The sequence below is a fragment of the Bufo gargarizans genome, chromosome 1 (assembly GCF_014858855.1).
Source record: "Bufo gargarizans isolate SCDJY-AF-19 chromosome 1, ASM1485885v1, whole genome shotgun sequence".
Lineage (NCBI taxonomy): Eukaryota > Metazoa > Chordata > Amphibia > Anura > Bufonidae > Bufo > Bufo gargarizans.
The window spans coordinates 382,933,657-382,948,460 of NC_058080.1; the positions used below are offsets into that span (position 1 = coordinate 382,933,657).

The 14,804-nt window shown below is 41.9% G+C and overlaps 1 protein-coding gene across 1 annotated transcript in view; it reads right to left on the reverse strand.

The window, feature by feature from the left end:
• The window catches only part of TMEM38A (transmembrane protein 38A), a 31,291-nt gene extending 20,428 nt beyond the window's left edge, over positions 1-10,863 (reverse strand). The window contains exon 1 of the mRNA XM_044285407.1: positions 10,591-10,863. Within this exon, the coding sequence (XP_044141342.1) occupies positions 10,591-10,714 (124 nt within the window). The 5' untranslated portion in view covers positions 10,715-10,863. The remainder of the gene's footprint in view (positions 1-10,590) is intronic.
• Positions 10,864-14,804: the final 3,941 nt, after the last annotated feature.

Consider the following 14,804-nt stretch of genomic DNA (forward strand, 5'->3'; position numbering starts at 1 on the left):
GTGCTTTCCGCATCTATATATCCGTTCCACAAAAGACAGAACATGTCCTATTCTTGCCCCCAAATGCGGACCACAGACCCATTGAAGTCAATGGGTCTGCAATAAATCCAGACATCACAAGAATGGTTTATGTATTTTATGGATCCACGTTTTGCGCTCCACAAAATACATACACATCATATGAATGTACCTTTAAGGTAACAGTCTGTGCACCAAATTTATGAAAGTGTTAAAAATCATAACTTTTTAATTTTTTCTTCAAAATGTTTTTTCATTTTGCGGGATTAGTTGTAGGTTTTTTAGGAACCATTTTGGGGTATATATAGTGTAATTAATAATTTTTATTATTTTATTTTTAGGGGGAAAGATAAAAAATCTGCAATTTTTATATTATTTTGTGGAATTTTTTTAAGGCGTTCACTGTGTGGTAAAAATAATATATTTATATTATCTGGGTCACTACAATGATGATAATGTAAAATTTCTATATATCTTCATTATTTTTCTCTCCTCCGGTCAGCTCTGCAGCTGCTCCCTCATTCTCCTCCTCACTGACAGGGAAGGGGGAGGGGCTGCTTTATCTGCTCATATCTCTGGTTTGGTACCAGATAGAGATATGGGTATTGTTTGAAAGCTGACATTCCAAGCTTTTAGACAATGCCAGTATGACAGCAATATGTTCAGTTCAGAGGAAGATATCACTGATAGAAATTGGGATGCTGTGCGTTAATATCTGGGAGGCCCAAGCCAGCATGGTTTTTATGTCTGGTCAGTACCCCAGCTGCAAGTCTAGGGTGTCTGGTAAGTTGAGATTGATGTTCTCCTTAACCATATTTGAGATTGGATATGATAATTGAATACCTAGGTATGGAATGCGATGTTCTTGACAATTATAGGGAAAACCTGACTGTATTATTATTTTATTTGTTTGGGATATATTCATGCCTAGAAGTTGGGATTTTGTACTGTTGACTATATAATATGATACTCGCTCAATCGACAGCATGGTGGGCTCCCCAATCTGACAAACTGTGGGTAAACATAGAGAAACATACTAGTCAGACTAGACATTCTCTTACTGGCCTCTAATGTGGGCAGTATAAATAATACCAACTTACTGCCGACAGTCAAATCCACTCTTCAAACATGGAAATCTTACATCAAAATATGCTCAAATCTACCAATCCTTAAAACAATGGAAATTCTCCTACAAGTCCTAGATATTTTCATCCCAGAAATATCAGTCTCCTCATGGATACAATCAAGTATTAAGACCATACAAGACCTTTACAAAGGCCCAATTCTTCATAATTTTCTATTCTTGAGCAATAAATACAGACTAGATAGATCAGAGTTATATACTGTAAATATCTCCAAATACGTACCTTCCTGAAAAAAAAGGTGTTCTCACTCCTAAAACCCCTCCCCAAGTATATCTATTATTGAATAATCAAATAACTAAATCATTTAAAGGGATAAAAACCTTTTATCTACAACTAGCGGAACCCTATCTGGACTCACACATCTCTAACATTCGAAAGTGGGAGAGAGAATTGAACACAAACATCCCTATGACAAAATGGAAAAAAGCCTATTTAACTTTAATGCGCAGACCATCATGAGGCTTATTCCAAACTAATCTTCAGATGGTATTACACTCCATAAGGCTCTCTAAAATATATAAAGATTCCCTCAATCTATGCTGGAGAGGCTGTAATCAGGTCGGCACATTACTACATATATTTTGGGAATGCCCAATCATTACAGGTTTCTGGAAAGAAACTGCCGTTCTAATCTACTCTTCACTTAACATCAATCTACCATTTAACCCTGACACTTTTTTGTTAAGACTTGATATTGATAGGTACTCGGTTTCCCAAAGGACTGTTCTCCATCATATTTTAACAGCCTCTCTCCAATGTATAGCGCAAAATTGGAAATCCTCATCAACTCCTCACATGTCTCAAATAATAAGGAAGGCAAATGTAAATTGTAACTTTGAAGAAAATGATTGCCAGAAGCAACAATACACTTAATAAACACACAAAAAATTGGACACCATGTCTATATCGAGGTACTTCTCATTATTAAACTGCTAAATTAGGTTGTGATGTAAATTTTGCATAAGGGACTCAAATAAGTTTTCTCTAGTTACAGTCATGGCCGTAAATGTTGGCACCCCTGAAATTTTTCAAGAAAATTAAGTATTTCTCACAGAAAAGTATTGCTGTAACACATGTTTTGCTATACACATGTTTATTCCCTTTGTGTGTATTGGAACAAAACCAAAAAAAGGGAGGAAAAAAAGCAAATTGGACATAATGTCACACCAAACTCCAAAAATGGGCTGGACAAAACTATTGGCAACCTTTCAAAATTGTGGATAAATAAGATTGTTTCAAGCATGTGATGCTCCTTTAAACTCCCCTGGGGCAAGTAACAAGTGTAGGCAATATAAAAATCACACATGACAGCAGATGAAGAGGAGAGAAGTTCACTTAGTCTTTGCATTGTGTGTCTGTGTGCGCCACACTAAGCATGGACAACAGAAAGAGCAGAAGAAAATTGTCTGAGGACTTTAGAACCAAAATTGTGGAAAAATATCAACAATCTGAAGGTTACAAGTCCATCTCTACAGATCTAGATTTGCCTTTCTCCACAGTGCGCAACATTATCAAGAAGTTTGCAACCCATGGCACTGTAGCTACTCTCCCTGGGCGTGGACGGAAGAAAAAAATTAATGAAAGGTGTCAACGCAGTCTGGATGGTGGATAAGCAGCCCCAAACAAGTTCCAAAGATATTCAAGCTGTCCTGCAGGCTCAGGGAGCATCAATGTCAGCGCAAACCATCGACATTTAAATGAAACGCTATTGCAAGAGACCCAGGAGGACCCCACTGCTAACACAGAGACATAAAAAAGCAAGACTACATTTTGCAAAAATGAACTTGAGCAAGCCAAAATCCTTCTGGGAAAACGTCTTGTGGACAGATGAGACCAAGATAGAGCTTTTTGGTAAAGCACATCATTCTACTGTTTACCGAAAACGGAATGAGGCCTACAAAGAAAAGAACACAGTATCTACAGTGAAATATGGTGGAGGTTCATTGATGTTTTTAGGTTGCTTTGCTGCCTTTGGCACTGGGTGCCTTGAATGTATGCAAGGCATCATGAAATCTGAGGATTACCAACGGATTTTGGGTCGCACTGTAGAGCCCAGTGTCAGAAAGCTGGGTTTGCGTCTGAGATCTTGGGTCTTCCAGCAGGACAATGACCCCAAACATATGTCAAAAAGCACCCAGAAATGGATGGCAACAAAGCGCTGGAGAGTTCTGAAGTGGCCAGCAATGAGTCCAGATCTAAATTCCATTGAACACCTGTGGAGAGATCTTAAAGGGAACCTGTCACCGGGATTTGATGTATAGAGCTAAGGACATGGGTTGCTAGATGGCAGCTAGCACATCCGCAATACCCAGTCCCCATAGCTCTGTGTGCTTTTATTGTGGGAAAAAAACAATTTGATCCATATGCAAATTACCCTGATATGTGTTCTGTCCCGGAGATGAGTCCAGCATGAAGGAGCCCAGCAAAGCCCTGCATCCTCAGAATTTCCTTCTTGCTCCCCGACGTCAGACAGCCAGAGCGCCGTAATCTCGCGATGCGCGAGCTAGCGCATGCACAGTGTTCTCATAGTGTTCCTTCCCTGTGCTGGCATCAGCCTCAGGGAAGGAACTGTGCAAGCGCTAGCTCGCGCATCGCGAGTTTACGGCGCTCAGGCTGTCTGACGTTGGGGAGCAAGGGGGATATTCTGAGGATGCGGGGTGGTGCTGGGCTCCTTCACACTGGACTCAAATCCGGGATAGGACACATATCAGGGTAATTATCATATGGATCAAATCGTTTTTTTTTTTTTTCAAAATAAAAGCACACAGAGCTATGGGGACTGGGTATTACAGATGTGCTAGCTGCCATCTAGCAACCCTTATCCTTAGCTCTATACATCAAATCCCGGTGACAGGTTCCCTTTAAAATTGCTGTTGGGAAAAGGCGACTTTGCAATAAGAGAGACCTGGAGCAGTTTGCTAAGGAAGAGTGGTCACAAATTCCAGGTGAGAGGTGTCAGAAGCTTATTGATGGTTATAGGAAGTAACTGATTTCAGTTATTTTTTCCAAAGAGTGTGCAACCAAATATTAAGTTGCCAATAATTTTGTCCAGCCCTTTTCTGCAGTTTGGTGTGACATTATGTCTAATTTGCTTTTTTTCCTCCCTTTTTTGGTTTTGTTCCAATACACACAAAGGGAATAAACATGTGTATAGCAAAACATGTGTTACTGCAATACTTTTCTGTGAGAAATACTTAATTTTCTTGAAAAATTTCAGGGGTGCCAACATTTACAGCCATGACTGTATCTATCTTTTTGTTTATTTCATCTCTATCCTCATGTATCAGTTATTTTTTTTCTTCTTCTACACTTTACATACAGTACACACAAAGCAAGTACCAAATAGAAGGTTGCTTAATCGAAGCACAATAAAGAATAGGATGACGCTTTACATAAAATAAGGAATGTTATCTGAATAATTGTATTATATTGAAACTTATATTCTCCTTTGATTACCTATTCTGCTTGACACTGTAACAGATGAAACTGTCTGCACTTTCTTTAACTGTTCGAAATGAAAAACTCAATAAAAACTATTGAAACAGAAATCCGGACGCTGTTACTGCAGCTGAAAGTGAAAGTAAAAGTAGGTTTTACCACGATTATTCTGGACTCGATTTCTAACAGTGATTGCTCCTCTGTTGCTTGGACTTTAGCTGACATTCTAGCCTGGAATGTCAGCTTTCAAACAAGACCAGTTGCATGTTTCTAGCTGCTACTATTCCGGAGATAGCAGTATCTAAAGCAGCCCTCCACCTTCTGCCCGAGCCCGGCTTGGGCAGAACAGTTAACTCCTTTTCCCAATGTCCCTTAGGTGGTTAAGGTGTGCTCACTGGATTCTCATTCTTATATTTATGTGGATAGTAGATCACCCATATTTGTACACAAATGGAAAGTGGCCATTAGCAGCTGTTTAGTCCATCAACTGTGACAACCATTTCCCTATTCATTAAACAACTTTTAGGTTGTCACAGGCTTGCCCTTGTTTCTGGCAACCCTAAAAAGAAATGCAACCTTGTCCTGACCTGTTACACTATATGTACGAGTAGAGGACAACGCCATATAAGTGTTTTCTGTGATCCATCAGAACAGTGCTTTGCGGGAGAGGAAGTGTGTAATGTGCTAAAATGCTATCGTTTGTTTCACTAAAACCACCTAAAATATAGAATTGCTTAATATATTATCGTCATGCCTCATACATTGATCGTGGTAGATCGTAGATTGATCGTGGCTCTGATTACGGTGTATGTTCTTCTTGTTATAGGAAAGAAGCAGAAATAAATGTGGTAAGAGAAACTTCCTAACTGAAACTCAGTAACTCAACAGGATTGTTAAAGGGACACTTCCATCAAAAGTTTTTAATCACCTATCAACAACCTATGTGAAAATGATATGTATGGATGGTTTTCTGAAGCTACATATTTGACGTTACACTATGTATTCTACTTCCTGCCCGGTCTCATTAATTTGCTCTGTTTGGACCTTTTTTTTTATCACAGTCTTAGGCTAATTTCCCACTTGCGTTCGGGGTTCCGCTTGTGAGTTCCTTTTGAAGACTCTCACAAGCGGCTCCGAACGGATCCGTACAGCCCTAATGCATTCTGAGTGGATGCAGATCCGCTCAGAATGCATCAGTCTGGCACCGTTTATCCTCCGTTCCACTCAGCAGACGGACACCCGAACACAGCTTGCAGCGTTTTCGTGTCCGCCTGGCCGTGCGGACCTAAACGGATCCGTCCAGACTTACAATGCAAGTCAATGGGGACGGATCCGTTTGACGTTGACACAATATGGTGCAATACCAAACGGATCCGTCCCCCATTGACTTTCAATGTAAAGTCAGGAGTCCCTATTAATATACCATCGGATCAGAGTTTTCTCCAATCCGATAGTATATTTTAACTTAAAGCGTCCCCATCACCATGGGAACGCCTCTATGCTAGAATATACCATCGGATTTGAGTTAGATCGTGAAAACTCATATCCGACAGTATATTCTAACACAGAGGCGTTCCCATGGTGATGGGGACGCTTCAAGTTAGAATATACTAAGAACTGTGTACATGACTGCCCTCTGCTGCCTGTCACCACCTGTTCTCTTACAGGGGGCTGTGATCTGCACAATTAACCCCTCAGGTGCCGCACCTGATGGGTTAATTGTGCGTATCATAGCGCCCTGTAAGAGATCAGGTGCTGACAGGCAGCAGGGGCCAGACCCCCCTCCCTCCCCAGTTTTAAATTCATTGGTGGCCACTGCGGCCCCCCTCCCTCCCCTGTATTAAATTCATTGGTGGCCAGTGCGGCCCCCCCTCCCTCCCCTGTATTAAATTCATTGGTGGCCAGTGCAGCCCCCCCTCCCTCCCTCCCCTGTATTAAATTCATTGGTGGCTAGTGCAGCCCCCCTCCCTCCCTCCCCTGTATTAAATTCATTGGTGGCCAGTCCGGCCCCCCTCCCTCCCCCCCTGTATTAAATTAATTGGTGGCCAGTGCAAAAACAGCCCAAAAAAATGGTTTTTTTTAGGAATATTTGAGGAGATTTATCAAACTGATGTAAATTAGAACTGGCTTAGTTGTCCATTGCAACCAATCAGAGTCTACCTTTCATTTTTCACAGCTCCTTGACTCCACCAACTAAGCCAGCTCTACCTTACACCAGTTTGATAAATCACCCCCATTTAGTTAAAAAAATATATATATTTTTGAAGGAAGTCTTCCTTTAAATAAATACTGCACAGTTCTCCAGTGCTTGTCTATATGAAAGCATATGCCAGAAGGAATACAACCTATGGCATCATATGCAAATGTTGAGTATATTTAAAAGATTGGATATTTGCATCTATTTTGTACAGATGAGATGATGGAAACACATGAAAATATGGGAGCTGAACGTAAGACAACAGCAGAGAAGGAACACCCAGAACACCATCCATCAGTCATTTTAATACTTTCTTCTATTTACAGGTCTCTAGTATTTCTTATCTCTATAGGGATCACTAATCCTTCCTTATGTCAGTTGCTATTTTTGTGGAGGAGATCTGATATAGTGCTGAGAATACCTCTCTAGACATGCACCTAAAAACACTCATTTTACTTTTAGGGTATGTTCACACGACAGATTTTGAAACTCCTCCTAGAAAATTTTAAGCAAAATCCATAAATGTTTTTACTTCCAGCACCAAAAACATGGAAAAAAACAGGTGGGTACTTTTGTTTTACGCTTCCCATTCATTTCAATGGGAGATTCAGCATGGATTCTGACCCAAGATAGGGCATGCTGCTTCTTTTTTCCACGTGGAAAATAAATAAATAGGAGACTGTTTTGAGGCATTTTTTGGAGCTTATTTTGAGGAAGAAACACGCCTTTAGGAAGAAATGGAAGTTATAAAACAGAGTCTACCACTCACCAGTAGCCACCTGAGTGGTGCATCAGTGGTGGCTAGTCATGGTGCCCTGGCTTTTAGCAAGCCCATTCTACCATGATTGACTTGATGTCAGTACTAGCACTGCCAAGCAAGCTGTCAAAGCCAGGGTGCCATGAACAGGTGCGGACTGGGAACTTAAAGTGACCCTGGATTTTTTTTTTAAAGTGGCCTCATGTTGTAGGCGGATCCAAATTAACAGAAGGCGGGCAACACAAGTAGGCGTGCCTAGCATCACCATATCACAAAATACCATCCCAGCAGAACCATATACCAGAGAGCGGCACAATATACTGCCCCAGAAGCTATCCCTTTGTGGTGGTCATCAATAGATGCCATATTCTGTCCTTCTCCTCCAGTTGTCTCTGATTAGGATATGGAGCAGGGGGCATAGGAAGTGAGATGTGGGCCACAGTTAAATTCAGTAGGGCATGTGTGATCGTTGTCCGGGTACATGAGTAACTGATTCTCAAGGCTTTAATTACCCCTGAGAGCTCATTATGTACCCGGCCAGTGGCAGTGAGGATGGCTTGAGTGGGCACCTGGGCATAAACCCTGTAAGGTCTATGGCCAATCCGCCCCTGCCCGTGACTAGTCAATACTCATCCTCTAACAGGGACTGTTGTAGTCAGGGGCGTAGCTATAGGGGGTGCAGAGGTAGCAGTCGCTACCTGGCCCAGGAGCCTGAGGGGGTCCAAAGATCCTTCTGCCACATAAGAAGACACCGGTATTATAGAAAGTGCATGCTGGTCAAGTTACACCTCTGGCTGGAGGGAAGAGGATAGGTCAAGAATTTGACATGGGAGAAGTGCTGTTTCAATTTTTGCCTCAGGGAGCACGAAGGCTATGTGCTCCCCTGCTCCTGACCACAAAGCACTGAGGGAAGGGGGGCCCCCAAGCTGAACTCTCGCACCAGGGCCCATGAGCCTTCAGCTACGCCCCTGGTTGTAGTACAAAGAGAGAGCCCTCTTGAGAATGTCATTCATGGAAAATAGACTATGGTAATCTGCATCATTTTACTGCAGAGAGCACCAAGGGGATTAGGGAATAGTTCAGAATTTATTTAGGCTTTGTTTCATTATAGGAGCAGAACAGTGAAACCGGAAGTGTCGGATCCCGAGTATAAAGGATAAAAGGATATAAGAATGGCAATTCAACTGAACCCATTGACTAAAATGGGAACCACTGGATTTCCACAATGTGGCTCGGCATTTTACCAGGCAAAGGTGGCTCTACTTCACAATGCAATGACTTTGTAAATGTCACATATCACAGTTAGGATACTCTACATATTACATATCAGCTCTACCATGTTTTTGATGGTAGAAGTATAGTGTTATCAGCAAAATACTTCTGTTTACCAGTTAGACCAGCAGATAACCACTGATGTCTCCAGCCTATCACATAATAAAGCACAAGTTGAGTTGTAGAATACTTGTGCAGGGTTCACATTCTTTTTTGGAGTAATCACATGTAGAAAAGTTGCAGTGGATTAGAATTTTTCATGAGCATCTTGTGCACATGGCATTCCTATAGCAGAAAATATGGTTTCTTCTGTGGCATCTGTGGTGGTCATAAATAACAAATAGGCCAGCACTACTCACTATTATTGTAGTGATTCCAATACGTGGTGGTGCCTGCAGCGTTGAATCCTGGTCCTAGGATTCCCGTAGTGGACAAAGAATATATAGAATAAGCCACGGCACTCCAGAGGGATTCCAATCGATTTCTTTATTACACCTTGTGCAGCAACGTTTCAACCTAATGGTCTTGATAAAGACCATTAGGTTGAAACGTTGCTGCACAAAGTGTAATAAAGAAATCGATTGGATTATTCTATATATTCTTTGTCCATCTGTGGTGGTCAGTCACCAAAAAGATCTTCTAAAAATTACATGACATTTCAAAAGATCACTTTGTGTTGATTTTCCCTTTAAACTAAGTGCTGAATTGCACTGATGCCCCCTGGGACTTGCTACTTTGGTTGCTATTTGTCATCTGAAGTCAACAGGTGGCCAACACATGGACTGAGCTGTGTGGATTTAACTGGAGTTTATATGCTTAGCTCTAGATAACTCTTTCAGGCTGAGATTCAGTTTATGTAAGGCTAGGTTCACATCTACGGTGGAGGTCCCGACAGGATCCTCCATTGCAGATTCTGGCAAAAGAAGGACATGATAGCGAATAGGTTCTGTCAGGAGCTGTGAGGGTACTACATCTAGTTTTCTGTACCTATGCCGTAACAGAAGACCAGAATTTAGCCTAAGGGCCTGTCCACGTGAGGTTTTTTGCAGGCTGAATTTGGAGTGGATTCTGCGCCAAAATGCTGCTGGGTGGTCACTTGGAAGCCAGCTCCAATTGTTTTCATTGGGAGGTCACACAGCTGGTCAAGCACCCATGGTTTATTGCTGCAACCACACCAAGAATGGATATGTACTTTTTTGGTGCATTTGAGACTATAAACCACGGCCTCCATTTAAAAAGAGTGAGAGTTAGCTTCCGCATGACTTCAGCAGGCTTTTTGGTGCAGAATCCATGCCAAATTCCATCTGCAAAAAAAACTCAGTGTGGACGGGCACTAATGAACTTTTTGTCTGTGCATATTCATGGTATTATTATATGTTACTGTTATTATTAAAAATTACGTTTTTACTTTATTGGTCAATTTAACTGAACTACCAAGCTTGGACCTACTATCAAGAATATTTAGAATATTATTACTACACAGTATTTTATAACTGGTACAGACTAATATTTAGCGACTTATGGCTGGGCTTACACACTGAGGTTGTGTCAGGTAGTTTACTAAGAGTTAAATCTTTTTTCCTGAAGCTTTATTATATTCCAGCCAACAATTCATCCATTCCTTGTCTTACTATAATTCCTGTCACCTTAAAAGGCAAATATGCAGTTGTCACAGGCTCAAACAGTTAACCCCTTCAAACAGAACTATGAATGCTGAACACAAGCAATAGTGAATACTATGAGTACTTTTGGAAATGACCCACCTGGCTCATACTTGAGGTATAGGATGGATATAATATAATAAGCCACATCAAAGAGTGGGAAGACAGGTAATTTTGAGAAAGATACTGCCAGGTCCTCCAAGCTGAGAGATGACAGCAGCTCCATGGTGGTGGCTCAGCTTCCCACGCTGTCCTTGCTGATAGTGACAGCAAACCGCACTGACTCTACAAGGGATCTATGGGGAGGGGTGCAGGGGGATGACAGACAGTGGGTTTGTGTGGGATCCCCTCTCCCACCTCCACCACTGCTAAAATAAACCACCGTTGTGAATGTTATATTTAGCTGACTGCAAGAAGCCACTCCTCTGTGCTGCCTGCATGGGAGGGCGAAGGCACAATGCTAGAACGTTGCAGGACTTCCTTCTCGTCAGTTCCATTTCTATTATGTACACTCATGATTTCCTCCTGTACGCCAGAAAGTGAAGACAACAATGCCAGTTTGTGGGCAGTTTATCTGATTTGGAGCATACGTTACGCTGCGGTAATTTCGTTATGTCTATTGTGGATGTCCATCATTATAAAGTCTGCTTTTTAGCTAGAAACGGCACAACTCGTATCTATGGGCTTGTCATTTTTTGTAGCTCATCCCCATAAAGGTTAAAGAGGAGCCGAAAATCTGAAGATACCGGAGCCTATACCGGGAGAACGGAGCGGCACCCAGGGATAATAGTAAGTGCAGGGAGATCCCTGGGTGCCGCTCTCCATGTCAGCATACTTAGTTTATATTTTTAATTGTAATGAAAGGTCCTCTTCAGAGGGGTCACTGAGTTTTTACAAAACTTTTGATATCTCATAGAGACATTGCTAGAACTAGCCGAGAGAAGCACTCGCATATTACGCTCCTCACTGCAGGAGACAAGCTCAATAGAAGCCTATGGGTCCTTCTCAATTCCAGAGAGGAGAGTGTGTTATGTGAGAGCTTCTCTCCTCTTGTTCTAGTGACCGGTGGGGGTCTCAGCTCTCAGACCCTCACTGATCAAGACTTTTTCTGACATAGCAAACGCTTTTTGAAAACTACAATACCAATAACAGACATTGGTTAGTAAAGCAGGCTGCTTTTTATAATCATGGACAGCCCCTTTAAGGCGACCTTTGACGCAATTTCCTAATTTTCTTTTGGGTGGTTTACTCATCTCTATTTTTCAATCATTTCACCCATGCTCTCATAGAAATAAACTCTCCATGCACGGACATCCTGAGGGGGGTCTGTGCTAGACTTGTGTTATACACAGCAGCCAATCTGAGGAGGCAAAACTGCAGAGGAAAGCAGCAGCTAGACCAATGAAGAGATTGAAGGTGTGTCTTAGACTACCTAAGCTGAAGTCACAGATCGCAGTTTTGCTCTAGCTGAGCTAAGAAGCAGAAAGCACTGAGCACCGCCCTCGCTACACCCACTTTTTTACACCTGGCGTGAGCGAGGAGAAGTTGCGGCGCAATCTGCGCCTGAAATACGCCTAATATAGAAGTATTTCAGCTTAATAAATGACCCCCAATGTTTTTTAAGGCTATGTCCACCTTCACAACCAATTTTATTTTCAGTAATTAAACAGGAAATAACTTTGCAATAGGTTTTGTTCTGTTTCTACAGTTCTTATACAGACCTACGTGTCTCCATGGTAACAAACTACAAACCTTGAATAGTCTGATCCAACAGTTATACTCCTTTCCATCTGCTAGCATACATTATATGGAGAAAAGTATTGGGATACACCACCAGCTACCAAACAGTGTAGCTTTCCCTCTTCAAGAGCAAAATGCTAAATAAAAGCAGTGCTGTCATTGCTTGCTATGGAGAAGAGAGTTTTGCTTTTAGATAAATTCATAGATCTGACCTAGTTTGTTTTCTTCACTTAAAGAGGTTTTCTTGGATTTTCATATTGATGGCCTATCCTCAGGATAGGTGATCAATATGAGATCAGTGGGGGTCCGACTTTTGGCAGACTCTACCGATCAGCTGTTCGAAGAAGCTGCATGAGCGCTTAAGCCTCTTCCTACGCCATATGGTGTCACGTTCTTCGGTCACATGTCCTAGGCGTAGCTCAGTCCCATTGAAGAGAATGGCGCTGGCTGCGACACCAAGCACAGCCGCCATACAATGTACGGCACTGTGCTTCGTAAGCTGCAAGTAGGCCGCAGTGCTTATCAAAGCTCCAGTGATCGCCACAGGTTCCTTAAATAGCTGATCAGCTGTGGTCCTTGGAGTCACCCCCTACCTGTAGTCTCATACTGATGACCTATCCTGAGGATAGGCCATCAATATGAAAATTCCCAGGAACCCATTTAAGCTACATTCTGAATTCTGCAGTTTTTTTTCTATTACCGGAGAAGGATGAATTGTAGGAGCTGAGATGACAGTTACATAGGTAGAGCTAACCAGGTGGCTGTATGTCTGACAGTGGAGGTTATTTATTAAAGGGGCACTATGGGACTACAAAATTATTAGGCATACTTACAATAGGTCATCATTATAATATCAGTTGAGATCTTACCCATAGCATCCCTGCTAATCAGCTGATTGACCGGACTACAATGCTGCAGCAAGAGGCACGTCACCTTCAATGTTTAGCAGGCACAGTGCCATACTCTTGGTGCACAATTTCTTTCATTGGAAGAAAACACCCTAATATTGGGGCTCCTGCCTGATGGTAGTTGGGGTGCCCTTGGTGTGGTGGGTTTGATGCGGGTGCAAGGCAGGAGATTTAGGTGTAGAGGCGGGCGAATAGTGCTGGAGCCAGTAACCAGGCCAACTGTAGAAGATAAATGTCTCTCTTTACTAAAGTGCAGAATGGTAAAAGTAGTAGTACATTCGACAATATCAAAATACAGTTCCAAACAAAAGATGGTGCAGATCTTGCCAGATAGCAATGTATGAATAGGGTAGTACTCCTTTTTGCCATCTCTCCCTGCAATATCTAAGGCTGGTCAACCGATATTAACCGGACAGAATAAGTATCAAATAAATTGAAAAAACTGACCCACAAGGAGTCATAATAATCACCAAAAAATGAAACTGACTTACGTATATATGAAAATCCAAAAGACTTTATTATAAATATATATGAACAATACATACATGCATAATAAAAGAAGGCAGCACAAGGCAGGACACACAGATGAGGAGCAGGACCCAAGGAGAGTCCAGGAGATCAGTGCACGAAAATAACAACAGGGAAAAAAAGAATGCTAGCTAAAAAAGCGTACCTCAAAACCTCATGACAGCAACGCCCCAAACAAAGTGCAAAGGAGGCAATTGTAGAGATTGAGGTTAAAGTACAAGGACAAGATTAAACATACCCTGAGTGGTGCAAAGATCTCTCGGCCGACTCCTTCTTCCCATATCCCGGGAAGAAGCCAGGTTTACTGGCGAAACGGTGTTGGGTCAGGAGTCGGCCGAGAGATCTTTGCACCACTCAGGGTATGTTTAATCTTGTCCTTGTACTCTAACCTCAATCTCTACAATTGCCTCCTTTGCACTTTGTTTGGGGCGTTGCTGTCATGAGGTTTTGAGGTACGCTTTTTTAGCTAGCATTCTTTTTTTCCTTGTTGTTATTTTCGTGCACTGATCTCCTGGACTCTCCTTGGGTCCTGCTCCTCATCTGTGTGTCCTGCCTTGTGCTGCCTTCTTTTATTATGCATGTATGTATTGTTCATATATACTTATAGAAACATAGAATGTGTCGGCAGATAAGAACCATTTGGCCCATCTAGTCTGCCCAATATACTAAATACTATGGATAGCCCCTGGCCCTATCTTATATTAAGGATGGCCTTATGCCTATCCCATGCATGCTTAAACTCCTTCACTGTATTTGCAGCTACCACTTCTGCAGGAAGGCTATTCCATGCATCCACTACTCTCTCAGTAAAGTAATACTTCCTGATATTACTTTTAAACCTTTGCCCCTCTAATTTAAAACTATGTCCTCTTGTAGCAGTTTTTCTTCTTTAAATATTCTTTCCCCTTTTACCTTGTTGATTCCCTTTATGTATTTAAAAGTTTCTATCATATCCCCTCTGTCTCGTCTTTCTTCCAAGCTATACATGTTAAGGTCCTTTAATCTTTCCTGGTAAGTTTTATCCTGCAATCCATGTACTAGTTTAGTAGCTCTTCTCTGAACTCTCTCCAAAGTATCAATATCCTTCTGGAGATATGGTCTCCAGTACTGAGCACAATACTCCAAAGGAGGTCTCACTAG